The sequence below is a fragment of the Heterobasidion irregulare genome (genome assembly GCF_000320585.1).
Source record: "Heterobasidion irregulare TC 32-1 unplaced genomic scaffold scaffold_04, whole genome shotgun sequence".
Lineage (NCBI taxonomy): Eukaryota > Fungi > Basidiomycota > Agaricomycetes > Russulales > Bondarzewiaceae > Heterobasidion > Heterobasidion irregulare.
The window spans coordinates 1,727,905-1,754,787 of record NW_009258200.1 but is presented as its reverse complement, the minus strand read 5'-3'; the positions used below and the strand labels follow the sequence as shown (position 1 = coordinate 1,754,787).

Here is a 26,883-nt window from a genome sequence, read left to right as displayed (position 1 = left end):
ACATGTTATGAGGTCAACTACTGGTCTGCTATACTTAAGACTAACTACGGTGCCGGAAGTTATGTTTGTATCATTATCCTCCGCTACGACACTATTTACATCTGGGTTGCGTATAAGGACAGAAATTGCTCCCATCTATAGATAGTGACTCGTACATCCTGCATCATGAGTCACGCCGTCGTTTCTTGAGAGCATGTCCAGTGGACACGAACATGCCGAGATCATCCTGCTCGTTCAAATCATTATCGGAATCTGACGGGGGCCCAGATAGAAAGGGTGATTTGGACTCCAAAGAATGAGCGTTCGATAGAAGGTGAGAAGCCGTATTGGACGATGATTCAATTGGAGGTACCGGGTCAGCATTTGACATAGTTGAAAGGTAATTTCCTGACTGTTGAGGACCTTCTGGTGAACCCCAATCACACGTTTGTTCCCTGAACAAGCTTACCGGTGAGACGACCGGCCAAGAGGAAGGCCCTGATGCGTCCTCGAGATTGGCGGTCAGCGATGATGAACCCGGAGCAGATGCAGTTATCGAGGAATCTTGTCCGTCGAGGTGGTGGAATATTAGGCTTTCGTTCCGCAAGCACTCCTTCAGCCGCTTGTTTTCTGCCACTGTCAACGAAGATGGATTCCGCTTCGGGATATCTTTGGGCCATCCGTCTATACGAACCCCGTAGGTTTGCAAGAGATCATGATTTGTCCATCTCATTTCCGCGTTACGGATGCCAGATGCCATTCTGTCAAGAATAAATAGGGCTTAACGAGTTAGAGAAAACGAGCGGAGCATACCTAAGAGCAGTTCTGATTCCAGCATATACCTCGCTTTTCAGTCGCTGCGCAGGGGTTCTCTTATCCATTGATGTGCTCGGGGCTTGATGATGATCATGAAATGACTCCAGAGTTGGTGAATGAGAGGACATGGCTTGCATTTTGAACGCTTTTGCACCGTTCACCCCGCCATTGCGAAGGCCCCGCCAAAACTCCCTTCCAAGCACTGTACCCCCGAGAAAGCCGTTGTCGGTTGGATCGGTCGGGTCAACAGCAAGGAAGAAAGAATGCAGTCCCGCCGTCTGATGCAATGCTTCGAGCGTCTGAGATGTAGACACCAAGATCAGATTGACTATGAGAAAGATCTGGCTCAATAAGTGCTAGAGGTTAAAATAACCGTAAAATATACCTCTCTGCCGTCTGTCTTCCGGTGGCGATGGGGATGCCGCGGAAAATAAATACTGGCTGTGCCATTGCGCTACATGCCGTCTAACCTACGGCACATGAGGAGGATGTTGGTGATGAATATATCGAGAGGGGTCCATCTAATTATGGCCATGAACATACGATATCCAAAGAGCATCCCTCCCGCTCTGCGAAAGTCTTCATGTCTGAGAGCGTTTTGTCTATGAATACATCGAGCCTCTCAAGGAACAGATCGTCAAGTGCTGAGTTCCCTGCTCGACTGAACGAGTCCATTATTGAGGACCATAAGATCGTCGAGCAGTGTTTAAATGTTGGTGCCGGAGCTCAGATTTGGAGTGAAAGTAATCGGTGCAGCCCACAAACTGGGATATGGACAAGGGATGGTGGGATGTAAAGAGCGGGATTTCAAATTCAGATACTGAACTTAGGCTTCTCGGAGGTTTGACTTTCTTTGCATTCACATATCATCGGACTAGGCAAGTCTCCACAAAAAAATGGCGGTGGGTTCAGCAGGACCAAAGGTCTGTATAAGATGGATATACTTTCCCTCTGATTTCTTCCGAGACTGTCCTTGTTGAACTTATGGACAGGAGAAAACCAAAGCCAAAAAGCGATACCTCAAAGCGAAAAAAGAACGACGCAAAAATAAGAAGCCATCAGCAGCAGCACCTGCGGCATACGGTTCCCGTCATGCAGAGTCTTTGCAAGGGGACGCTTCCGAGGGACAGAGCATAGAAGACGAAGTGGAGCATCAAGATGTGTCTGAAGAGGTGGTCGAATTAGCGAACGCGAAGAAAGATGAAGAGTCTGGAGCAGAGGTGGAGGAAGGAGAGGAGGAGAGGAAGGCGCGTAGGAAGAGGGAGAAGAAAGAGAAGAAAAGTAAGTCCAAGGAGCATGAAAGCGAAGAGACCACTCGACCTCGAAAACGCCGAAAGCTCAGTCCTCCCAACTCTCCTCCTTCCGACATCGAGCTTGCACCTGCGTCACCCATACGTTCCCCATCCCCACAGCCCGTTCTCCGCAACCCCACACCGCCGCCGCCATCCACTCTGCCCTCTTTCCCGCTCCCCTCGCAGCCCAATGCTCCCGCCAAATCTGAACTCGCCTCGCAGGGTATGGACCGCGCGTTGGCACGCGCGCAACTTGTCGATCCGGCTCTTTCGTCAAAACTGTCATTCGAAGGTGAGGAGGATACCCAGACAGGTCTGAGCGCGCGCACGAGGGCCAGGTTGAAGGAACTTGGGATTGAGGAATTGTTTGCAGGTGCGTGACTCTATTGTTTCGACATCTCTTTCCGAGGAGACCGTCCGATGTGACAGCACTAGATGTGGTGATTGCTAATTGATTCCTCTGTGTTGTCCGCGTGTAGTACAGACCACGCTACTTCCGTTATTGCTTCCCTCTGGCCGGCTTCAGCGGTCATTGTACCTCCCGTATAATCCACCTCGTGATATATGTGTGTCCGCGCCAACTGGGAGCGGAAAGACACTGGCCTATGTTCTCCCCATCGTAGAGGTAAGCTTCTCGGACTGCAAAATGTTCAAAAACAACAAGCTCGAAGCAGGTGTTGATATCATGCATTGCAGACTCTCTCTGCTCGCATAGTAACCTGCTTGCGCGCTTTGATTGTGCTGCCTACGCGTGATCTTGTCGCTCAGGTGCGAGAGACTTTCGAGGCGGTAGGCAAAGGGAGAGGCCTTAAGGTGCGCTCGAGATGTCCTTGAGTCTACTTAATCCGCTTAGTATATCACGTCAGATAGGAACTGCAACGGGTCAGCATTCGTTCGCGCACGAGCAGTCGCAACTCATCGCAGACAAGTCGTCACAGTGAGCTAGAACGACGTGGTCAACCTCACTAGGAAACACTCAACTCCAATTCAATTATAGCTTGCAGGGCGGTTCCAGCAAAGTGGACATCTTAATTTGCACCCCAGGACGGCTGATGGACCACCTTAATGAGACACCAAATTTCTCACTCCAACATCTACGATTCCTCGTGAGATTTTGTTCACTTAGACTCAGTCTTTTAGACCAATTCTCAACTTCTGCAGGTGATAGACGAGGCGGACCGTCTCCTAGCACAGTCCTTTCAAGACTGGCTTGCTCAAGTTCTCAATGCCACGCGCCCCCCTCCACTCTTGTCCGATGCCTATAACCCCATAGCCTCCCCGTCGTCACTTCCTTACCCCGACGCCCTGTCACCAGCATTCTTGCACCTCCTTTGGGATGTCCCAACGATCCACACGGACATCGACGAGAACAAGGAAACATCGTGTCAGAAATTGCTATTTTCAGCAACGCTGATGAGCGACCCGGGGAAAATCGCGGCGCTGGACCTCAAGAATCCGAAGTATATCGTCGTGCAGTCGCAGGGCGCAGGGAACAATGAGGGCGTTCTGGGCGTTGTGATGGAGAAGTTCAGCATGCCAGCTACTCTGAGGGTTTGATCTTTCCACCTCTGTTTTGTGAGATCGAAGCTTACGCGTCTCTTACTTTTCCTCACAGGAACACATGCTGGTGTGTGACTCTTCTCAAAAACCACTGATGCTTTTCCACCTGGTGCGCGCACATCAGGTGAAGAACGCTCTGGTGTTCACAAAATCGGCCGAGTCGACGATGCGCCTTGTGCGGCTCTTCGAGTTCTTCGAGACAGCGCGACATGCGTCAGGTGCTGAGTCCGAGTCTAAGACAATCGTCGTGCGAGCATACTCGAGTGACTTAAGCCCGTCCGAGCGCAAATCCATCCTGGAGAAATTCAAAGCGCAGGAGATCGACATGTGCGTACCGGATTCATCTAAGTGCACCACTACGGAAATGTTTATTCTGTTGTTACCGCGTTTGGGATAGGTTGGTCTGTTCGGATCTCGTCTCGCGAGGGATAGATATCAGTCACGTCGCCCACGTCGTGAGCTATGACGTCCCGGTTGACATGCGAAAATACGTGCATCGCGTCGGGCGTACGGCGCGTGCGGGGAGAGAGGGCGACGCATGGACGCTTGTCGAAGAGCAGGAGGTGCGTGTGTGGTTCCTTAATATTGGGAGTAATCTCGGTGTTGACGAGTGGTGTCGTTTTGAATTTCTGATCTCTTGGTGGACTTTTGGGGAACCATTTCTCCCATCTTCGTCTGCTTATGATTCGGACTCCACTATGTGCGGGCCGATTCCAAATCTCAGGCGCGCTATTTCAAGGAGATGCTGCGGGCAGCGGAGCATGTGGACGCCGTGAAGAGGGTGCGGGTATCTGAGAAGCAGCTGGAAGGGCTGGTGCCACATTATGAGGTGCGCGTTGTCTCGGCAGGGTTTCGCCGCTCTCGAGTCACTCATTGATGGAAAAACATCGTAGGTGGCGCTGCAGCAGTTGAAGGAGGTGTACGCTCGGGATCGCCGCGTCAGTGCTTGATAAAGACGGCCATCATGTCGTACATGATGGTCCGATGGGTGAGGGTGGGATCTGTGGAGCCGTCGGCTGACACCGCAGTTCCGTCGGATGCAAACAAGTACAGTATCAGACGACGCTTGGGCCGCTCAACATTTTGTGCATTTCAACGTGTTGTGCTTTCTTGTTTTTGAGCAATCAAACTGTGTGGAAGGCTCATAGAAATCTCCTTAGCCTAGAGGAGTAGCTTTAGTTGAAAGATTTGCTTTTTGGCTGATGGGCGGTATCGATCGGCAAGTTCCGCGTCAAGTCCATTGCCGACGGCTAGCCAAGGCACCGGAGAGGGTTTGTAGTCAGCCATTTACGATGAAGCGATGAGTAGGCACTGCTCTACCAAAGTGGCGGCGGCTTGCTCGTCGTTTTGGCTTGCCATTGCGTGCTTCAAAGACTGAATACTATTAGGGCTGTGCAACGTCTGAACACCATAATCGCTGAGGCGAACCATTCCAACTATTCCAGCCGCCCGAGTGAGTAGGATGCGCGGCTGGGAGACGCGAGCCAGAATCGGAGAGAGATGACGGGTGCTATGCGGTATCCCACCCCGCTGTTGTCATGCGGTTGAGTCATTTGGGGTTTGAGCCGAGAGAGCCGCGTCTTCAAAACCGGGGACCCAAACCGTCAGCCTCGACGACTTTTCCTCGAGACAAGCATCCGCCGACTGCCATGGGTAAGTCTCATGAATCCAGTGACGGTTCGGAGAAAACTCAGCCCGCCAGTGAGGTTGAGCGGGCTGTCAACGTCGACTCTGCCGAGAAGTCCTTGCCGCGACGGCTTGGCAGGTAAGTCCATGTCCTCGGTATCCTTGTCCTTTCCATCCATCTCGGCCTATTTTCTGTCATGGACGGCTCACTTCGTGTATTTGCAGGTCTCTCAAAGGCGTCTTCATCCCCTTGGACCCTCCGCCGCCCAAAGAGTCTATCGAGGAGTCAGAATGGATCCCCGAGATGACCGCCGGCTGGTTCAGCTTGCTCACATTTAGCTGGCTCAATCCGCTCATGAGTTTGGGCTACGCTCGCCCGCTCGAGGCACCCGATCTGTACAAGCTCCAAGAGCATCGTTCGTCCTCCATCATCGCCGACAAGATCACGACCTCCTTCGAGGCTCGTGTCAAAGCCGCAGACGAGTATAATGCTCGGCTTGCGAGCGGGGAGGTCAAGCCCTCGTTGCGCCAACGCATGATATGGACACTGAAGAGGAATCGCGCAGATCGAGAGAAGCGGTGGAGAGAGGTGGATGGGAAGAAGAAGCCAAGTTTGGTCTACGCCATGAACGACAGCGTCAAGTGGTGGTTCTGGTCGAGTGGTCTATTGAAGGTCATTGGTGATACCGCGCAGGTGACAAGCCCTCTCGTTGTGAAGGTGCGCCATCTCCATCTTTTCTCGCTACAACCTTCTCTGATGTTTTGCTCCACTCAGGCTTTGATCAATTTTGCTACACAATCGTATGCCGCACATCGGTTGGGCCAACCTGCGCCGCCGATTGGCAAGGGCATCGGGTTGGCTTTCGGGTTGTTCCTGATGCAGGTTGTTGGCTCGCTCTGCCAGCATCACTTCTTCTACAGGAGCGCCTCTACCGGTGTGCTGCTGCGAGCGGGACTGATCACAGCAATCTACTCACGCGCACTGAGACTGACGTCGCGTGCACGATCGTCGCTCCCAAACGGCAAGCTCGTTAACCATATTTCGACTGACGTTTCGCGAATCGACTTCTGCTGCGGCTTCTTCCACATGTTCTGGACGGCGCCGATACAGATGGTCATTTGCCTTATTCTGTTGATCATCAATCTCGGGCCCAGCGCCCTTGCAGGCTTTGCGTTTTTCATCATCGTCACCCCGATGCAAATGACCATCATGAAGTCGCTGTTCAAAATTCGGCGCAAGACTATGCAGTGGACAGATAAACGGGCGAAGCTGCTGCAGGAGCTTTTGGGAGGGATGAAGGTGATCAAGTTCTTTGCATGGGAGACTCCGTTCTTGAAGCGCATCTCCGGGTTCCGCATGTCAGAAATGAGGTACGTTTTGGGAGGATCGAGCGTTACATGCAGTACATCTGATCTCTTCATCATTTTTTTTCAACATAGTGGTGTGCGATCCTTGCTCATCATTCGTGCGGCGAACACGGCTCTGGCGATGTCGGCCCCAGCGATGGCATCGGTCATTGCTTTCTTGATTTACGCAGCGTCAGGACATACTCTGAATCCCGCCATCATCTTCTCGTCACTATCTCTTTTTAATCTCCTTCGTATGCCTTTAATGCTTTTCCGTGGGTTATCTTCTCGTCGTCTTCGCAATATTTGCACTTGCTCATCGAATTGTTACTTCGTGTAGCCGTATCCGTCAGCACCATTGCTGATGCACGGAACGCCGTCGAACGTCTTCACGGCGTTTTTGTCGCGGAGCTAGTGACCGAGAATCTAATCACCGACCCGACACTCGACTGCGCCGTTGAGGCTAAGAACGCGTCTTTCACTTGGGACAGCGCTCCTCAGGATCTTCCCCAGGGTCTTAAGAAAGCGAAAATTTCCCGACGACGTACCGCGGCCCCAGCTCCTGCTCCCGACGCTCCAAAGGAAGTTGCACCGGAAAAGCTGTTCAAGATCGACAACCTTGACCTCGTGATCCCGCGAGGGCAGCTCATCGCGATCGTCGGGCCGGTTGGCGCGGGCAAGACGTCGATGCTGCAGGGCTTGATTGGCGAAATGCGCAAGACAGAGGGGAGCGTCAAGTTTGGTGGGTCTGTCGCGTACTGTTCGCAGAGCGCGTGGATTCAGAACGCGACGATCCGCGAGAATATATGTTTTGGGCGGCCGTTTGAGACAGAGCGGTATTGGAAGGCGGTGCACGATGCGTGTTTGGACGCGGATCTGGATATGTTGCCGAATGGCGATTTGACAGAGGTTGGAGAAAAGGTAAAATATATTCCTCTGTGAGGGTTTATTGGTGTCATGGTGCTGATGAAAATGTTGGCATGCACAGGGTATTTCACTTTCGGGAGGACAGAAGCAGCGATTGAATATATGTCGTGCCATCTATTCTGCCACGGACATCCAAATTTTCGATGTGAGCTCAACAGGGATTTGTTGTATTTTTCCAAAGAGCTGATTGTCTATTGGTTTATAGGACCCACTGTCAGCGCTTGATGCCCATGTCGGCGAGTCTGTGTTCAAGAATGTCCTGCTCAATGGCACGGCCGGCACCACCCGCGTGCTCGTGACGCACGCACTCCATTTCCTTCCTCAAGTCGACTATATCTACACCATGATCGATGGTCGCATTGCCGAGTGGGGGACGCACGCGGAGCTCATGGCGAATGACGGCGCATTTGCGAAGTTCATCAACGAGTTTGTCACGAAGGACGAAGGGAACGAGAAGCAGAGCGAGGGTGTGGACGAAGAAGACGAAGACGAAGACGAAGACGAGCAGAAGAAGAGGCGGGGAGCAGTGAAGGGGGCGCAGCTTATGCAGCAAGAGGAGCGGAGCACTGGCGCGGTTAGTTGGGAGGTGTATAAGGCCTATGCGAAGGCGGGGAATGGAGCGATTTTATTGCCATTGCTCGGGGTCTCGCTTGTTCTTATGCAGGCTGCGACGGTTCTATCATCGTATTGGTCAGTGTATCCCGGATTCTCAGATTTCTCTCTCCATTTGCTGACTGGAAGGCTTATACAGGCTCGTGTGGTGGCAGGATAAGCAGTGGCCAAGACCTCAAGGCTTCTATGTACGAACGACAGACCGTGCCATATAAATTGTCGAAAATTCATCTTCCCTTTTTCTTTAGATGGGCATATATGCAACGCTTGGTGTTGCGCAAGCCCTCACGGCCTTCATCATGGGTATAATATTTGCCTATGTTATTTACTCTGCCTCCAATCGGCTTCACAGGGTTCGTTCGCCATTCACTCATACAGAGATGGTATAGCTCACGTCCTGATCAGGATGCCATCAACCGCGTCATGCACGCCCCCATGTCGTTCTTCGAGACTACGGTAAGTTGATCATTGTTCGTTTGTGTATCACATGCTCACAGATGCTCACTCACTCCCGTTCGTAGCCGGTAGGGCGCATCATGAATCGCTTTTCGAAGGATATCGACACCATTGACAACATCCTGGCCGACTCGTACCGCATGTTCCTCAGTACTCTGTCCACCATAATCGGCGCTGTCATCTTGATTGCCATCGTGCTCCCGTGGTTCCTCATTGCTGTGGCCGTCGTGTTCGTCTTGTATGCTACTGCGGCTGCGTTCTATCGTGCAAGTGCAAGAGAAATCAAGGTCAGTGGGTTTCGGTTTGTTCGAATCTATTTTGGTACTGACGCCCTGGTTCCAGAGACTTGGTTGGTTTTCGCAGATGTTGCATTATAACTGGAGAACAAATGACTGACTGATTTTGTTAGATGCCCTATTACGATCTTCGCTGTATTCTCATTTCTCTGAGTCTCTGTCTGGCCTAGCGACCATCAGGGCATATGGCGAATCAGAGCGGTTCTTCCAGGAGAACAGAGAGCGTGTCGATGTCGAGAACAGGTTCGTACATTGATGCTTGACCCCTGTTTCATCTCAGTTGATTCGGCGCTCCCCCTCCAGGGCATACTGGATCACCGTAACTAACCAGAGATGGCTCGGTATTCGGTTGGATTTCTTTGGAACGATATTGACCCTTGTCGTTGCTCTTCTCACCGTGGGCACGCGGTTCAGCATCTCGCCTGCTCAGACTGGTGTCGTCCTCACATACATCCTCTCCGTTCAACAGGTACGCTGGTTCTCCTGAATCGATTTCTTCCAACATAATTTTCTTTCAATACTATGATTGACAAATTTCCCGGTATAGGCGTTTGGCTGGATGGTCCGACAATTGGCTGAGGTCGAGAACGACATGAATTCGGTCGAGCGAGTTGTCCACTATGCCAAGAAGATTGAGCAGGAGCCTCCGCATGAGATCGCCGACCAGACACCCCAAGCACCATGGCCCGGCGTTGGACAGCTGGAGCTGAAGGACATTGTTCTGAAGTATCGCCCCGAGCTTCCGCCCGTTCTCAAGGGTATCTCGATGTCTGTTCAGGGAGGCGAGAAGATAGGTATTGTCGGACGGTAAGGTCGGCTTTGTTTTTTGGGTGATTCTTCTTACGATAATTTTTTTTACAGTACTGGAGCTGGGAAATCCTCCATCATGACGGCGCTGTTCAGGATCGTCGAGTTGACGTCTGGCTCAATGATCATTGACGGAGTAGATATTTCCAAGATTGGTCTCACGGATGTCCGTAGCGGGCTTGCAATTATTCCCCAGGACGCTGTAAGTTGCCATTCCCTCCCAAACTCCTATAGCCACTGACATGTTCTTTTTTCTCAAAGACATTATGTACGTTCACATCTTTTTGGTGGTCTACCAATGTTGACGAGGCCACAATCAGTCTCCGGCACTCTACGTAGTAACCTTGACCCCTTCGGTCTGCATGATGACGCGCGCCTTTGGGACGCTCTCAAGCGATCGTATCTTGTCGAGCAGACGAAGCCCGGGTCTATCACCGTGGATGGCATTGATCCTGAAGACGATCTGCCCACGGGTGCGAGCACACCGACGGGACGGCGGTTCACACTCGATAGCCCGATCGACGATGAAGGCGGAAACCTTTCGATAGGCCAGCGATCACTCGTGTCGCTCGCTCGCGCGCTTGTCAAGGACAGCCGCATACTCATCCTCGACGAGGCTACTGCGTCCGTCGATTACGAGACCGACAAAAAGATCCAAGACACGATCGCCACAGAGTTCCGCGACCGGACGATTCTGTGCATCGCTCGTACGTCCCTCTTACCCGCCGATCGTCCACAGAGCGTTTCTTACTCATCTTGGCTGCGTGTAGATCGCCTGCGCACCATCATTTCCTACGATCGCATCTGCGTCCTCGATGCCGGACAGATCGCGGAGATGGACACCCCTGTCAATCTGTACCACAACGACGGGATCTTCCGCGGGATGTGCGAGCGGTCGAGCATCTCGCTGGAGGATATCAAGAAGGCTGCGAAGGAGCGTGAAGTGCGGGATGACGAGGATGCATGATTCACGTGGGGCGTCGATTTTTTTTTCTTTCTGGTTCGTGCAGATGGTGTTTTTAATGATTTTCACGCGGTGAGACGATTAGACACGGTAGCCTAATGTGATACGATATGTGATACGAATCTAGAAGGGCATCAGATGCGCAGATTTGCGACTCATAACTTACATGTGCCGTATGGATCACTGAGCCTGAAGCGACATGCGTGAGCATGCGTGGCAGCGTTGATTTGCAGCGCATCATCAAATCGCCCAATACGCGGTGTACGCGCCGCCGCTGCGATCATCTCGATCAGGTCCGATTGTACACAACGATTACATCTAGTGAGACAAAGTAAAAAAAAAAACACGGAAACAGAGCCATACTCCTACACGCGAGGCCGAATCACAACCTCGCGTTCTTCGGCATCGCTCTGATCGCCTGCCGAACGCCCAAGTCTCCCAAGACGTCCTCGGCTAGACGAAGAGGGGTCAGTCGAGCTGCCACGAGACGGTACCGGACACGAGCGGGACTCACCTCCGCCGAGCAGGGCGTCGAACGGGACCGTGCGGTGGTACTGTAGATCGACGCGGGGTAGTATATTCATCAGTATACAGCAAGATGGAGATCGAAGCGGAGGCGGGACACTGACGTGCTCGATGAAGCGGCCCATGCCGGTCTTCGTGATCCCGCGTCCGCCGAAGATCTGCACGGCGTCCTGCGCGGTCTCCTGGGCGCAGCGCGTGCTGTACATTTTCAGGAACGCAATCTGGCCCGCGAGCTTCGTCGACTGCTCCTTATACGACTGCAAACCAAAAACGACGCGGGACCATGTCAGTCGTGATGTCCTGATGGCAGAGGCTGAGTGAGAGAGGAAGCTGTTTGGGGATGCGCACCATGTTGCACATCTGGTGGGTGATGTTCTCGAGCCAGTTCTGCACGCTCTCCGTGCGGGCGATCATCTGTGCAATTTTGCTTCGGATGACGGCTTGCGAGCTGAGCGGCTTCCCGAAGGCTTTGCGCTGCTGGATCCACCTGGATAGAAACGGGGCATCTCGTCAAGCACGTGCCAGAACGTCGCTAGCGAGACCTACTTGAGACACTCCTCGACGATGGACCGCTGACTGCGTGCGGAGGCCCCGCACATGACCCATCGCTCATGGTTGAAGTTACTGCATGCGGTTTGGATCTTGAGCTACGCTCAAACGCGGCGGAGGCGGCCTACCTAAGGATGACGAAGATGCCTCCGCCTTCAGGACCTAGTGTGTTCTCAACGGGTACGCGGACGTTGTCGAAAGTGATGTAGGCAGTGCCCGCCGTGGACGAATAAGACGTCTTGATGGGCTTCGTCGATAGGCCCTCACTGCGTGGGATGAGTATCACGGTGAACCCATCCTAGTGCGAGCTTCAATGGAACAGAGCGATGGCACGACGAAAGTACAGAGCTTACCTCAGTTTTGCAGCCTGTTGTGAAGCTGACCGTATGGTGAGACACCTCCGGAGTGCACAGCGGGGGCGCGAATACTTACTAGTCTGAGAAGCTGTTCGGAGTCGAGTGAGAGGAAGCTCATCGTGACCATATCAATCAACGCACTGTCCGTTTGTGATCCACTTCTTGGTACCATTGACGATCCATTCCTTCCCGTCCTCGCTCTTGACTGCCGTCGTCTGCAAGCCCATCACGTCACTGCCAGCCTGAGCCTCTGAGATCGCGAGGCATATGAATTTCTTCCCAGAGAGCACTTCCGGCACGATCTGAGACGTCAAAATAATATGACTTTGTCACGGCTTCGCACGCGGCGGCACGGAACTCACCTTGGCTTTGAGTTCCGGAGAGCCGAAGTTCAGCACTGGAGGGAGTCCGATCACTTTGCCTCCTAGGAGACCTGCAATTTCGCCGGGTGAGGGGCTTGCGCAGAGTTAGAGCATGGGTGCCGGTTTCGCGTACCGTCTCCGTAGCCTCTCGCTCCGCAGCGCACAATCTCTTGCGTAATGATGAGCTTTTAGTCAAAATCATACGTTGCTCAGTTATGAGCGATATTATGATTTCCCGAGGCGATATGGACGCGTGCTTACCTCGTGGAAATAATTGAACTATGTCGGCGAAGCGAATTGTCAACATATGTATTGGACGTTCCGGGCGGGGACAGAAGGGGGGTTTACATACCTCCTCGGGGGAGACGAGGCCGTTCATGAGCGTGAGGCCCTTCAGATGTTTTCCAGGCCCCATTCGCATGGCATGTAAGTTCAGGGCGCTGCGTGGGGTGCCGTAAGATGGTAGCGAGAAGAGAGGCACGAGGTGTAGGAGACATACGCCATTTTGTCGAAGACCTCTTGGCTCGCTCGCTTCCCATCCTCTTCTCGCGCCTGCGCGTCAGGATAGATGACCTCGTCGACGAACTTGCGCACTTCCTGCTGGAACTTGCGGTGATTCTGTTCGGTGGGTGATGGCATGGCGGCATCAATGGTCGGGTTCTGAGCCAGGCAAGGCGCAGCTGGCCGTTCTCGACAGGCCGACACGCACCTCGGTGTAGAAGGGGCTCGAGAACCCGTCGGACAACCATGTGGGCTCGGCGTAGGGCACTGTGCTAAGCGCTCCTGGGATGCGTCCGAGAATCACGCTCTTCTCGCCACGCAGGATGCCGACCTGGAGACGCGCGTACTGGGGGCGTTCGAGAACCTCGTGTCTGTGGAGGCCGTAGAAAGTCTCCGTCGCGTCTTGGCCTGCGACGTCGCCGTCGAGCAGCACGGCGAGGCCTCCGGGGTGCATGGCGGCGAAGCGCGAGAGGTCATAGACCTTGGCGTCGACGATGACCCACTGGCGGGAACGAGCTCAGCGGTGGACGGTGTACGCACACGCAAGTGCGGCGCACTTACCAGATCGCCTGGCTTGTTGTGCTGTCGTGACGGCGATGGTTATTCGATGCACGCGACGTGGGAAAAAAAGCGAGACCGCACCTTGGCCACATCGTCTCTGTCGAACTCGTTGAGCGATTTTGCTGCCATTGTTGGGTGGAAGGCAGGTGAGGAGGAGTGCAATGCGTGCAATGCGGTGGATCCCGAAAGCACGGGGTTTTGTAGTTCGCGGGGCAACAAGCGGGGCAGGCACAGATTCACGCGTATCGGCCTCGCCGTGCTCTCGGGCCGCCCAACGAACAGACTGGGAATGCAGAAGTGACGGCGTGACATCTTGCGATAAGGAATGTGACATGCCGGATCCGGGCCCCGCCCAGGAGGCGTCTTCGTGGATCTGCACAAAAAATGGGGCAACGGCGATGCTTGAGGCAGATCTGTGGAGAAGCGTGATGGCCAAGGGAGAGATGTTGCGAACAGCGAACAGCTTGGGCGTGGGCAGATCAGGCCCGACGATGTCCGACGTGCTTCGGCGAGGTTCGGTGCGCGGTGGTCACGGGCCTCCGTCCGTTTCTGACATCGGGAGAACATGACTGGGCCAGCCACCGCCGCCTACATTACAGCCCTCTCCTCAGAAAATTTCGTGAGCCCTCTTGTCCCCTCTTGTCCTCCTGCCTCCTCCTCGTCGCCATCGCACACGTCCCCCTCGACACCAGGCTCTCCGCTTTTGTCCATCGTCATCCCATAGGTCTATGGCCCCCGACTCGTCTCCTATCCGCAATGATTACCTCGATCCGTCCGTCCCTCTAGTCGACGAGATCTCCTCTCCTAGTGCCATCGACAGCTTCAATGCCGTCCAGCGCGACCCTGACTCCTGGTCTGGTGCCATGCCCGCTAGTCAAGGTCTCTACTCGAACGAGCTTGAGAAGGACTCGTGCGGTGTCGGCTTCATCTGTCATATCAAGGGCGAGCAAAGCCATAAAATCGTTTCCGATGCCAGGCAGCTCCTGTGTGCCATGACTCACCGTGGCGCCACTGGCGCGGACAGCCGCGACGGAGATGGAGCGGGTGTCATGACCGGCATCCCGCACCTTTTTTTTAAGCGCGAGGCCGAAAGGGACATCGGCTGCGCACTCCCTGAACCGGGAGAGTACGCCGTCGGCAACGTCTTCTTCAAACCCAACGACCCTATCCAGCTCCAGAAGCAGCAGTCTGTCTTTGCTAGATCCGCGAGCGACCTCGGCCTCAGGGTTCTCGGCTGGCGTGAGGTCCCCACTGACGGCTCCATCCTGGGCCCCGCTGCGAGTAGCAAGGAACCCGTCATCCTTCAACCCTTCGTCGTCCTCCGCTCCCACTACGGGGATGGCAACCAGAGCCAGTCGGGCGTGTTCGACGCAAAGCACTTTGAGCGCCAACTTTACGTTCTCCGCAAGCACGCAACGCATAGCATGTTTGTGATTTCCTGCTCTTCTGACTGCTACGACCTCAGCTCAACCTACCGGACTTGCCCCTATCTAAAGTACGCTTGCCAAGGGCTTCTACGTATGCTCCCTCTCTTCCAAGAACATCGTCTACAAGGGACAGCTCTCCCCCCCTCAAGTATACAATTACTATCATGACCTCAACCACGTCCTGTATCGTTCTCATTTCACGTTGGTACATTCTCGTTTCTCGACGAATACATTTCCCAGTTGGGATCGTGCCCAGCCTATGAGATGGGCTGCACACAACGGTTCGTAAAGCATGCTTGAGTCGCGAGGTAAGATCTTACTGACGTCCCCGCTGCCGATAGGCGAGATCAACACCGTTCGCGGCAACAAGAACTGGATGCGCGCGCGCGAGGGCGTGCTCACGTCGACTTCGTTCGGAGAGCAGCTCGATCTCCTCTATCCCATCATCGAGGCCGGCGGTTCCGACTCGGCGGCGTTTGACAACGTCTTGGAGTTGCTCGTCGTGAACGGCGTCGTGACTTTACCTGAGGCCGTCATGATGCTCATCCCTGAGGCGTGGCAAGGAAACGCGCAGATGGAGCCAGAGAAGGCTGCGTTCTACAACTGGGCTGCTTGTCTCCAGGAGCCCTGGGATGGCCCCGCTCTCTTCGCGTTCTCTGACGGGCGCTACTGCGGTGCCAACCTTGATCGCAATGGCCTCCGACCCTGTCGCTTCGTCGTCACGAATGAGGACATCATGGTGTGCGCCTCCGAGGTTGGCGCGCTCTTCATCTCTCCCGAGAAGGTCGTCCAGAAGGGGCGTTTGAAGCCAGGGCGCATGCTTCTCGTCGATACCCTCGAGGGCCGTATCGTTGATGACAAGGAGCTCAAGCGCAACACCGCTCGCAAACAGAACTTTGCCTCGTGGGTGGAGACGCACATGCTCACGGTCCCCAACATCGTCAAGCGCGTCAAGCGCAGCCAGTCCATTGATGCTCGCCCCGACGGCACGTCCCTCAGCACCGACCCTCGCCTTCTTGCCTTCGGTTTCACCGTCGAGCAGCTGAACCTCCTTATGCTTCCCATGGTCACCGACGGAAAGGAGGCTCTGGGTTCGATGGGTAACGATGCGCCCCTCGCGGCGATGGCGACGCAGCCTCGTATCATCTATGACTACTTCCGCCAGCTGTTTGCCCAGGTCACCAACCCGCCTATCGATCCCATCCGCGAGAGCATTGTCATGTCGCTCGAGTGCTATGTCGGGCCGGAGGGCAACCTCCTCGAGATGAAGCCTGAGCAGTGCCATCGCATCCTCCTTCCTTCCCCACTCATCTCTATCGAAGAGATGAATGCGATGAAGAGTCTTAAGGTTGCATATGCGACTTGGCCTTCGAAGACCATCGACATCACCTTCCCAAAGGCAGAAGGTCTACCTGGATACAAGGTTGCGCTCGACCGGGTCTGCAGGGAGGCCACCGAAGCCATCGACCAGGGCATCAAAGTCATCATCCTCTCCGATCGAGAGACCGGCCCCTCGCGTATTCCTCTATCTGCGCTCGTTGCCTGTGGTGGCGTTCATCACCATCTCGTTTTGCAAAAGAAACGTGCGAAGGTCGCGCTCATGGTCGAGACGGCCGAGGCCAGGGAGGTTCATCACCTTTGCGTGCTTGTAGGTTACGGAGCAGACGCTGTGTGCCCTTGGCTGATGATGGAGATCGTCCACAAAGTTGCTCGGGAAGGCTTGTGAGTCGTTTGCTTCATCATCTTTCACGCTTCTTACTGACTTTCGCTCTCAGAGTGAAGGACAACAAGACCTTGGGTGACCTCATGAACAACTATCGTCACTCTGTCGACAATGGCATCCTCAAAGTCATGTCGAAGATGGGTATCTCGACCCTCCAGTCTTACAAGGGTGCCCAGATTTTCGAGGCACTTGGTCTTCACCACGAGGTCATCGAACGCTGCTTCATCGGCACTGCGAGCCGCATCGAAGGCGCCACTTTCGATCTTCTCGCCATGGACGCCTTCGAGCTCCACGAACGCGGCTGGCCATCCCGTGAGACCAAAATTCCTCCTGGAATGCCCGAATCTGGAGAATATCACTGGCGTGACGGCGGCGAGCCTCACATCAATGACCCCACCGGCATCGCGAACCTCCAGGACGCTGTTCACGAGAAGAACCAGAAGGCTTACGACGCGTACGCCGAAAATGCCATCAACCAGGGTAAGCGCGTACAGATCCGCGGCCTGCTCGATTTCCGCTTCGAGAGTACGACTCCCATCCCGATCGACCAAGTCGAGCCCTGGAACGAGATTGTGCGTCGCTTCGTCACGGGCGCCATGTCGTATGGGTCGATTTCGATGGAGGCCCACTCGACTCTAGCCATCGCCATGAATCGTCTCGGGGGCAAGTCCAACACGGGTGAGGGAGGCGAAGACGCTGAGAGGTCGCAGGTCCTGAACAACGGGGACACGATGCGTTCCGCCATCAAGCAGGTCGCTTCCGGTCGTTTCGGTGTGACGTCGAACTATCTTGCCGATTCCGACGAGCTGCAGATCAAGATGGCCCAGGGTGCCAAGCCCGGCGAGGGTGGTGAACTTCCAGGACACAAGGTCTCTGGCTCGATCGCTCGCACTCGTCACTCCACCGCTGGAGTCGGTCTCATTTCTCCCCCTCCCCATCACGATATCTATTCCATCGAGGATCTGAAGCAACTCATCTACGACCTTAAGTGCTCCAACCCCCGCGCGCGCGTGTCCGTGAAACTTGTATCCGAAGTCGGTGTCGGTATCGTTGCCAGCGGTGTCGCGAAGGCGAAGGCCGACCACATCCTCATCTCTGGCCACGACGGCGGTACCGGCGCTTCTCGCTGGACTGGTATCAAGAACGCCGGCCTGCCTTGGGAGCTGGGGTTGGCGGAGACGCACCAGACGTTGGTCTTGAACGACTTGCGTGGACGAGTGACCGTGCAGACTGATGGTCAGATCCGCACCGGCCGTGACATCGCCATCGCGTGTCTCCTTGGGGCCGAAGAGTGGGGTTTCGCGACTACGCCGCTCATCGCCATGGGTTGTATCATGATGAGGAAGTGCCACCGTATGTCCATCCAATGATTTTGTCTGTTGACATGATCTTATTGTCTTTTTGTGTTTGTTAGTGAATACCTGCCCCGTCGGTATCGCCACGCAGGACCCTCAGCTTCGTGCCAAGTTTGCAGGCCAGCCTGAGCACGTCATCAACTTCTTCTACTACCTTGCGGAAGAGCTCCGCGGGTACATGGCGAAGCTTGGCTTCCGGACCATCAACGAGATGGTCGGGCGTGCAGATATGCTCAAGGTCGACGAGAGCCTCCGTACTCCCAAGACCGCTCACCTCGACCTGTCTGCGATCCTCAAGCCGGCGTGGCAGATGCGCCCCGGTGCTCCCACGCACCGCGTCCGTCAACAAGATCACAAGCTCTACATCCGTCTCGACAACAAGTTCATCGACGAGTCGGAGCCCGCACTCACCAAGGGTCTTCCCGTTCACATCGAATGCGACGTAACGAACACTGATCGCGCGCTGGGCACCACCCTGTCCTATCGCGTGTCGAAGCTCTATGGCGAAGAGGGTCTCCCGCGTGACACCATCCACATCAACATGAAGGGATCTGCCGGGCAGTCTTGCGGAGCTTTCCTTGCGCCTGGTATCACGATCGAACTTGAGGGCGATGCTAACGACTACGTCGGAAAGGGTCTCTCTGGAGGTCGGCTCGTTGTCTACCCCCCTCGCCAGTCCACCTTCAAGGCTGAAGAGAACATCATCATCGGCAACGTCTGCTTGTACGGCGCGACGTCCGGTGAAGCTTTCATTCGTGGTATTGCGGCGGAGCGCTTCGCTGTGCGCAACTCTGGAGCGAACGCTGTTGTGGAGGGTACCGGCGACCACGGATGCGAGTACATGACAGGAGGCAGGGTCGTCGTTCTTGGTACTACGGGACGCAACTTTGCCGCTGGTATGAGCGGCGGTATCGCGTATGTTCTGGACCTTGCCCACACCTTCGCCTCGAAGGTGAACATGGAGATGGTTGAGCTTGGGAAGGTCACCGAGCCCCGCGAGATCGCAGAGCTTCGCAGCCTCATCGAGGATCATCGTCATTTCACTGGATCCGAGGTTGCCGACCGCGTCCTGCGCGATTTCCATCATCTTCTGCCCCTCTTCGTCCGTGTCATGCCCTTCGACTACAAGCGGGTCATCGAGGAGCAGGCCGCAAAGGCGAAGGAAGAGAAGCTGCGCCACAGCGTCATCGATCTCGTGCCCTCGCGGACTGCCAGCCAGGTCGACCTTGCTTCGGAGGTGTTGGAGGACCTCCTCCTGCCAAAGGAGCCCCAGTCTAACGCCTTGATACATCACAGCAAGAAGCACGAGCCGTCGGTCGTAGACTTGGAGGACTCGATGGTCGACGATGCGTCGACTAAGCAACGCCTGCACAAGCTCGACAAGACTCGCGGCTTCATGAAGTACAAGCGTCTCGGGGAGGCATACCGGCCCCCGCGCAAGCGCACCAAGGACTGGAAAGAGATCTCGACGCGTCTCACGGAGAGCGAGCTCAAGTACCAGTCCGCACGCTGCATGGACTGCGGCGTGCCCTTCTGCCAGTCGGACACCGGTTGCCCGATCTCGAACGTTATCCCCAAATGGAACGACCTCATCTTCAAGGGTCAGTGGCAGGACGCGCTGAACCGTCTGCTGTTGACGAACAACTTCCCGGAGTTCACTGGGAGGGTCTGTCCTGCTCCTTGCGAGGGTGCGTGCGTGCTTGGGATCAACGAGCAGCCCGTTGGCATCAAGAGCATCGAGTGTGCCATCATTGACAAGGTATGTGGCTCACCGCTATCGTTGCGATTGGTTTCTTACACGTTGTTGTACAGGGCTTCGAGATGGGTTGGATGGCCCCCAGTCCGCCTACGTTCAGCACCGGCAAGAGTGTGGCCGTCATCGGCTCTGGCCCGGCTGGATTGGCCTGCGCTGACCAGCTGAATAAGGCTGGACACAAGGTCACCGTTTACGACCGCAACGATCGTATGGGAGGGCTACTCATGTACGGCATTCCTAAGTATGTGCATTCCTCCATCCTGCTCGTCTTCCCGTCCTCATGAATATGTGTCGTACAGCATGAAGCTTGACAAGGCTGTTGTTCAGCGGCGCATCGACCTCATGGCGGCGGAAGGTATCGTAAGTTTGCCATTCGGATACGTCTTTGTTGGATTCAATTAAGGTTCCTCCTCGTCAATCTAGACATTCGTTCCCAATGCCCATGTTGGTGTCGATGTCGACATCGAAGACATCCGTGCTAGCCATGATGCCGTCGTTCTGTCCACTGGTGCTACCTGGCCTCGTGATCTCCGGATCCCCGGGCGGGACGCCGATGGCATCCACTTTGCAATGGAGTATCTCCAGGTACGTTTAACCTGGCTCTGATCCTCTTTACGGGCGTGCATCTGACGCCGATCGGTTCAGTTGAACACGGCCTCGCTCCTGGATTCAGAGCTTCAGAATGGAAATTACATCAACTCGAAGGGCAAGGATGTCATCGTCATTGGAGGTGGTGACACTGGTAACGACTGCATCGGTACTTCCATGCGCCACGGTGCGAAGTCTGTTACGAACTTCGAACTGCTCCCCAAGCCTCCTGTGTCACGCGGAAGAGACAACCCATGGCCGCAGTGGCCAAGGTGAGACGCTCGTCACCTGACGCTCTTTGGCATTGATTGACAATCTTTGCAGAATATTCCGTACGGATTACGGTCACACCGAAGTCGCCGCACACTTTGGGAACGGTGCGTCTTGGGTTGATATATATCACGTTTCTATAATCTCACAGCGTCGGACGCAGATCCTCGCGAGTACTGTATCTCGACGAAGGAGTTTGTTCTCAATGATGAAGGCAAACTTCAAGGCCTCAACACAGGTAAGCCTTTTCTGTTCCAAAGTGTCCCATCTGATTGACCATCCTGCGTCCTCAGTCCGCGTGGAATGGACCAAGGATAGCGGAGGGCGTTGGAAGATGGAGGAAGTCCCTGGGTCCGAGAAGTTCTTCCCGGCTCAGCTAGTGTTCTTGGCCCTTGGTTTCCTAGGACCACAGCCCGACGCCATCAAGGCTCTCGGTGTCAAACAAGATGCGCGTTTTAACATCCAGACACCACACAAGAAATACTCCACTAACATCCCTGGCGTCTTCGCTGCTGGTGATTGTCGTCGCGGTCAATCGCTTATTGTCTGGGGCATCAAGTAAGTACACTGCTATGCTTCTGGAGACAATACCTTCGGGTCTTACCTATCTGCTATTTTTCCAGCGAAGGGCGTGGTGCTGCTGCTGAGGTGGATGCCTGGCTCATGGGTGGTACCAGACTTCCCAACGCTGGAGGAATAAAAACAAGGGTCAGTCTATCTCATGCTTCTCACGTTGCTGCTCTGATCGTACTGTTGCAAACAGGCCTTTGTGCCCCCTCCAAGCACGGTTCGCGACGATCGCCCACAGGCAGTCGCTGTCTCAGCCTGAACACGACTCACATGGCCACATGTTCCCTCTCTCTCCAGATGTCTCTCTATGGCGACAGGGCTTCTGCACAGCGGCGATCTCAATTCACAATGTAACGAATGGGCTTCAGGATGGATATGTTGTATTGTTGGTTATCCTATCATGTGTTCATACATCTTACGTCCTTGTATACGATCTAGTTCTCGAATATATCATATTATCTGTTCTATGTTTATGCTTTTGGATATGGTGACATCGAGGGTAGCCGTCCGCCTTCGATCCCGAGACCTTGAGAGCTTTGACCCTCTCAAGGTTAATCTGCGCAGCATCAGCGACGCAGGACATTTATAACTTTAGCTTCAGGCTTGGGATCTGGCCGCGTGGTTTCTCGCAGGCCTACACACCACAGCATCCTGTCTTCAGAGTTAATATCAACAAGAACGCGCTTCTCTCGTTCCTCCACATCAACTTCTCTCATGGAAGAACACGTTTTAGTGGTCTTTTTGCTCGACACGTTGCTTGCGCGGAGTTCCCGCATCTTTTGAGGCATTGGTAAGGACCGCCGACCTTGCTGATGTCGCGTTGACATACGCAAAAATTGACCAGTTCTTTCATTGACTCTGGCATTGCACACGGTCGGAGTATGTGCGAACAGCGCTGCGCGTTCTGACCATCGTCGCATGGGAAAAGATACATAAAAATACTGATACAAGGTCGGTTTGCCGACCCCCGCATCGAGAGCTACAACAACCGATCCTATGATGAATACAACCACAGGACGCAAACTCAAGCATAATTCTGTACGAAATCTGCCTTTGCCGCATCGATGCCCTGCGTGATGCCATGCTCTGCCAAACGATCACCAAGAGCCTGTGGATGGGTAACGAAGAACGATGGCACTCACCGTACTCCCACAAGTTTCCCTGGCCCCTCTCGCGCGCGTGTGCGGCAGCACGTCTCTTCGCCCACGCACCTTTGAACCCAATCTCTGGGATGGAGCCGCCGCGAGTCGGTGGCGATGAGAAAAGCATGTAGGCGTCGTTCCACCCACAGATGAACCCTTCGCTGAAACGCCAATGCTCGTAGTGTCCAGGATGCTTTGACCACCATCCGGTATGTGCGCCTGCTTGAGTAAATTTATCTTAGTGATTCCATTGTTAGTGGAGGAAAACAGAGACAGACTCAGTGCTTGATCCCTCGCCTGATCCCGCCTCCACTGTCTGCCATCGTCTCCACGAGGATCCTTATTTGCCTTAGTGCCTACCCACGACGGAAATACGCCATACGCGACAGCATCCCTCATCGCCCACCCACTGTCGCCTCCCTGCTGTTTCTTCAACGTCCAATAAAACCACCCTGCACACTCCCGCTCGTACAGAGCGAGCTGGGCATCGACAAAGTTGCGCTTCTCCGCGTGCTCGTCAGCCGTGCCGCGGAAGGAGTCCGGGTTGAGCGCGCCGGACCATTCGCCTACGACGAGGCCGGCGCCAGCAGAAGCAAGGGCAGGCACAGCTGCGGAGAAGGGGGAAGACTCGCGCAGGGCCTGGGCGTGCCCGGCGGCCGAGGTGGAAGCGTCCTGGGAGGTGAAACAGCGATAGAGGTGGTGGTCGAGTGCCACGAAGGACGACGACTCCGAGGATGCGTGCGAGCCGAGGGATGTGATGAACTCAGTGTATTCGGAGGTACGCCAGGAATCTCCGATGTAGAGGGGCATGTCAGGGTCGATCCGACGCATCGCTTCGAAGGTACTCCTATACCATTTCTTCAAGGCGGAGTGGTCTCCTCCGGGTGGGTTAGGCTCGTTGATAAGTTCGATCCCGACAACGTTTGGAAGGGGAGGGTCGTGCGTGCGGGTGTACGTTGTTAGGTTAATCAGGAGGGACGTGAGAATATGTTTCGTGTGTGACATGTTGGATGAGCTAAAGAATGCGACCTCAGGAGATGAGGTACCTGAATGCGCGTCCGCGTTCTGCTTGCCGGGAGCTGCATGCAAGTCTGCAGGACTGTCAACATCGCCATCGAAGCGAGACCAAAGGAGAAGCGAACCAATAAGCACACCGATGCCATAGCGGTGGGCGGTCGCGATTGCACTGGTGATCCTGGCCCACGCGCCTTGAAAGACGCTGCCGAGGTGAGCAAAGTCTGTGCCGTTCAGAACCGAAGGATCTACGCCGCACAAATGATAAAACGCGATCTGATGACGGCTGAATGAGTCAAGTCGGAAGTGACAAATCGAAAGAGAATGAGAGAAGCGTCCCCACCGGAATTCGGACGGTGTTGATGCCCCTGTCAGAGATCCACTGCCAGTCCTCCTCAACGATCCAGTCATTCCAATGGCGATCGAGAACGTTCTGGCCATACGAACCCTTCGCGACATCGTGGTCACTCTGTCCAGGCTGCTCCGCAAAGCGGAAGGGGCTGTCAGCAATCCATCTTTCGAGGACGAACCAAGAACCTAAAGGACTTAAAATTCAGTCGACGTTTTCAAGATGCCTAATTGTGGGATCAGACCAAGGTTGACGCCCCTCTGTTTTCTGTAGCGATAGAAATCGTATTCAGATGGGAAGTCTCGCACAGGGTTAATCGGAAGTTGTGGTGTTTGTTTGGACTTGAGGTGATGAGATGAAAGAGAATGCTTGTCCAAGAAAATTTTGAGTTTGTCCATGATGATAAGCACTAGAAGGCCAGCGACAGCCTACGATTCTAATGCCTTGATACAAGGTGAAGCAAACATAGCATACTTCCCGCTGCGGTCGTAACGTTGGAGGCCTTTGTAAGGCTGCCATGACGTCACAGAAGCACCACGGCGAAGCTTATTCGAAGAGAAAGAAAAAAAGGCTATTGACGACCGAGTTCCAACACACCCAACGGATGAAGCATCGTTTAGAATGGTCTCGAGGTCTGGTCCAGAGCGTAGAAAAAAACCACTGAATCATATCGGACGGGAAAGCCTCCGTGACCCAAGACCGGGTCCGAGGAAAGCAGCTGTTTGCAACGTGGCGAGTGTTTGAGGATGTTCGACACGCGGACCCTCAAGCTCTCGAGCAAAACACGTTCTACCGAGAGAATTTGAGTGCGAAGAGAGGTACTTACTACATTGTCTGTTTGAAAATTTAAGCTCGAAGACGGAGCGCTGACAGGAACGTGTGGTCTGCAGGGGTGTAGACGCGGAGGTTGGCCACCGAAATGGACACGTGTTTGTTCGAATCGTGACTAGTCCGAAGTCGCGGCGGTCATCGGTGTCGTTTCTCGGCGGCGGCTGGATGTTTCCATCCGTCTCAATATCAGTATCATGAGGTGGTATAAGAGCCATCGCACAATCTCGCAAAGCAAGCACTCCTTTGCTTGTGTCCGTTCGCAGTATTTCCGTGTACGATTACCCCCACATCCAACGCTAGGATGACTTCTCCACCTACAAACGCTGGTCCTCTAGCAGGAATCAAGGTCATCGAGGTAAGCCTACCCTAGCTCCTTCTGAGTTGCACAATCTGATCAGCCTATATCATGTAGTTCGCAGGGCTCGCTCCTGTACCGTTTGCAGGCCTTATTTTATCCGACTTTGGTGCTTCAGTCACCCGCATTGACCGGTGCACCCCGCACACCATCATACATGAGTCGCTCAACACCGATATTCTATGCCGCAACAAGCGTTCTATTGCCGTAGACTTAAAGAGCCCGAAGGGCTTGGAAATCGTCCGCCGCCTCGTCAGGAACGCGGATGTCTTGATTGACCCGTTTAGACCCGGGGTGCTGGAGAAGACAGGCTTGGGGCCCGAAGTGTGGTTTGGCAAAGACGGCAAGGGCGAGGAGCAGAATGACAGGCTGATTTATGCAAGAATAGCAGGGTGAGCCATCCATTTTATTATTATTATCATCACTATTATTATTCGCCCATGCGCTGAACCAGGTTGGACCTCGCCTTAGCTTCCGCAGGGATGGTGAGTGCTATGACACCTGAGAATAGGACCCATGACTCTAATACATTCCCATAGGTCCGCATAAGGACATGGCAGGTGAGGAACCTTTGTTTCCCTTTCACCCTACAATGACTAATCCTTTGTTAGGTCACGATCTGAATTATCTGGCACTCAGTGGTGTTCTTTCGGTATGCCCCCCCCCCTAAAGACACCCAATCGTCCAATGGACTGATATCTGATCATCTTTGTCTTTGACAGCTCCTCCCCGGCACAGAAGAGAAGCCTGCATTCCCCTTGAACCTTCTGGCCGATTTTGCTGGTGGAGGGCTGACCTGTGCTTTGGGAATTCTACTTGCCCTATTTGAGCGCACTCATAGTGGCCGTGGCCAGATTGTGGATACCGACATGGTAAGTAGTACCACGATGTTGACCATGGCCAAAAAAATCAACCCCCTGTTTTGTTTCTATCTAGGTATCAGGCGTCAGGTACCTCTCGACGTTCCCTTTCCTGCACGCTTACCTCCGTACACCTATGTTCGCGAATCCCGCTCTCCCCCGACAATCGAACATCCTCGACGGCGGCGCCCCCTACTACGGCATATACACGTGTGCAGACGGGAGGCACATCGCGGTTGGGTGCCTCGAGCCCCGATTCTTCATGATATTTTTGGAGAGGTTCATGGACGGCGTACCAAGTGCATGGTTGGAAGTCCAGAAAAAACGGGGTTGGGTGCCGGATGCAGGGTCGCAGAGCAGAAAAGAGGAGTGGGGCCACCTGCGCGCATTTTTAGAAAGGGGGTTCAGGCTGTTGGAACGCGACGAATGGACGAAGGTTTTTCATGGTCAGTTCGCGCTGGTTTATTTTAATTTTGTCGAGACCTTCATTAATTTAACTTGAACCTCGATTTATTCGCAACAGGTGCCGACGCGTGTGTGACACCGGTCCTCACACCTTCCGAGGCTGCCCATCTGAGTGCGCAATCTTTGTCTTCCGCTTCCGCTTTCCATTCGCCCTCTCGCCCTTCGCCGGTTCCGCTGCCAGCGCCCAATCTTTCTCGTACTCCTTTCTCTGCCTCCATAGGCCGGTTGACCCTGCTGAGGCCGGGGCAGCATACCAAGGAGATCTTACACGAATCTGGGTTAGAAATCGAAGAAATTGAGAAACTCGTCCGAGAGGGCGTGGTTGGTGTTGATGCCGATGATGCAGCGGTCATGGCGAAGCTATAATGTTTTCCGTGAATGATCTGGGAAAATTGTAATATGGGATATCCGCTTGCCCCATCTTGTACATATATGTACATGCATTCGTTGTGTACAAACAGTCTCTCACTATGTGCCGTAATATAGAACTGCGTTGACATGAAGTTCTAGCCTTGAGGACAGCGTCGCTGAAGCGCTGAATCCTCATGTTCGCTATGTTAAGGCTTTGTCAAGTGGATGATGGTACACTTCCCTGCGGTATCGATAACGATGCAAAAGGTTACAACAAGTACGCCAGGTATC

The 26,883-nt window shown here is 54.2% G+C and overlaps 8 protein-coding genes across 8 annotated transcripts; 4 read left to right on the top strand and 4 right to left on the bottom strand.

Annotated features, from left to right (window-relative positions):
- Positions 1–55: 55 nt before the first annotated feature.
- Positions 56–512, bottom strand: HETIRDRAFT_408997 (uncharacterized protein). The gene has a single exon (XM_009547016.1). It carries the CDS (start codon positions 368–370, stop codon positions 164–166), a length of 207 nt encoding a protein of 68 aa, XP_009545311.1. The 5' UTR covers positions 371–512; the 3' UTR covers positions 56–163.
- A 41-nt stretch (positions 513–553) lies between these two features.
- On the bottom strand, positions 554–1,470 carry HETIRDRAFT_240155 (uncharacterized protein; the record flags this gene model as incomplete). Its single annotated transcript, XM_009547015.1, has 4 exons — positions 554–740; positions 793–1,123; positions 1,181–1,265; positions 1,339–1,470. Coding segments are annotated over 4 exons (735 nt in total), but the record flags the coding sequence as incomplete, so codon positions are not given.
- A 196-nt stretch (positions 1,471–1,666) lies between these two features.
- On the top strand, positions 1,667–4,791 carry HETIRDRAFT_383070 (uncharacterized protein). Its single transcript, XM_009547014.1, has 11 exons — positions 1,667–1,718; positions 1,788–2,460; positions 2,567–2,712; positions 2,784–2,900; positions 2,954–3,024; positions 3,085–3,193; positions 3,249–3,638; positions 3,703–3,974; positions 4,045–4,210; positions 4,372–4,476; positions 4,541–4,791. The coding sequence occupies exons 1-11, from the start codon at positions 1,692–1,694 to the stop codon at positions 4,595–4,597; spliced, it is 2,133 nt and encodes a 710-aa protein (XP_009545309.1). The 5' UTR covers positions 1,667–1,691; the 3' UTR covers positions 4,598–4,791.
- A 723-nt stretch (positions 4,792–5,514) lies between these two features.
- Positions 5,515–10,803, top strand: HETIRDRAFT_38632 (ABC transporter). The gene is made up of 16 exons (XM_009546332.1): positions 5,515–5,991; positions 6,049–6,644; positions 6,714–6,895; positions 6,961–7,541; positions 7,609–7,692; positions 7,753–8,237; positions 8,299–8,347; positions 8,408–8,512; positions 8,565–8,615; positions 8,681–8,906; positions 9,025–9,154; positions 9,215–9,380; positions 9,459–9,718; positions 9,773–9,924; positions 10,039–10,425; positions 10,489–10,803. Exons 1-16 carry the CDS (start codon positions 5,578–5,580, stop codon positions 10,683–10,685), a joined length of 4,065 nt encoding a protein of 1,354 aa, XP_009544627.1. The 5' UTR covers positions 5,515–5,577; the 3' UTR covers positions 10,686–10,803.
- Positions 10,804–10,920: 117 nt separating this feature from the next.
- On the bottom strand, positions 10,921–13,682 carry HETIRDRAFT_474137 (uncharacterized protein). The gene is made up of 17 exons (XM_009547013.1): positions 13,618–13,682; positions 13,537–13,557; positions 13,184–13,477; positions 12,974–13,092; positions 12,827–12,914; positions 12,736–12,753; positions 12,608–12,659; positions 12,475–12,545; positions 12,254–12,414; positions 12,189–12,200; positions 12,110–12,134; positions 11,885–12,054; positions 11,754–11,831; positions 11,556–11,694; positions 11,312–11,464; positions 11,197–11,236; positions 10,921–11,135 (listed from the first exon to the last, which is right to left on the bottom strand). Exons 1-17 carry the CDS (start codon positions 13,663–13,665, stop codon positions 11,065–11,067), a joined length of 1,560 nt encoding a protein of 519 aa, XP_009545308.1. The 5' UTR covers positions 13,666–13,682; the 3' UTR covers positions 10,921–11,064.
- Positions 13,683–14,264: 582 nt separating this feature from the next.
- Positions 14,265–21,697, top strand: HETIRDRAFT_433732 (uncharacterized protein; the record flags this gene model as incomplete). The annotated part of the gene is made up of 14 exons (XM_009547012.1): positions 14,265–14,962; positions 15,033–15,244; positions 15,305–16,685; positions 16,739–18,039; positions 18,101–19,800; positions 19,854–20,038; positions 20,097–20,157; positions 20,221–20,382; positions 20,443–20,657; positions 20,710–20,762; positions 20,819–20,893; positions 20,949–21,213; positions 21,279–21,363; positions 21,419–21,697. 14 exons carry the CDS (start codon positions 14,265–14,267, stop codon positions 21,482–21,484), a joined length of 6,459 nt encoding a protein of 2,152 aa, XP_009545307.1. The 3' UTR covers positions 21,485–21,697.
- Positions 21,698–22,112: 415 nt separating this feature from the next.
- HETIRDRAFT_66893 (glycoside hydrolase family 5 protein) lies at positions 22,113–24,128 on the bottom strand (the record flags this gene model as incomplete). The annotated part of the gene is made up of 6 exons (XM_009546407.1): positions 22,113–22,311; positions 22,368–22,586; positions 22,646–23,458; positions 23,510–23,657; positions 23,725–23,918; positions 23,975–24,128. 6 exons carry the CDS (start codon positions 24,126–24,128, stop codon positions 22,250–22,252), a joined length of 1,590 nt encoding a protein of 529 aa, XP_009544702.1. The 3' UTR covers positions 22,113–22,249.
- A 700-nt stretch (positions 24,129–24,828) lies between these two features.
- HETIRDRAFT_444548 (uncharacterized protein) lies at positions 24,829–26,709 on the top strand. The gene is made up of 8 exons (XM_009547011.1): positions 24,829–24,916; positions 24,974–25,308; positions 25,388–25,401; positions 25,456–25,476; positions 25,528–25,568; positions 25,639–25,788; positions 25,853–26,212; positions 26,300–26,709. The coding sequence occupies exons 1-8, from the start codon at positions 24,863–24,865 to the stop codon at positions 26,315–26,317; spliced, it is 993 nt and encodes a 330-aa protein (XP_009545306.1). The 5' UTR covers positions 24,829–24,862; the 3' UTR covers positions 26,318–26,709.
- The last annotated feature ends 174 nt before the right edge of the window (positions 26,710–26,883 follow it).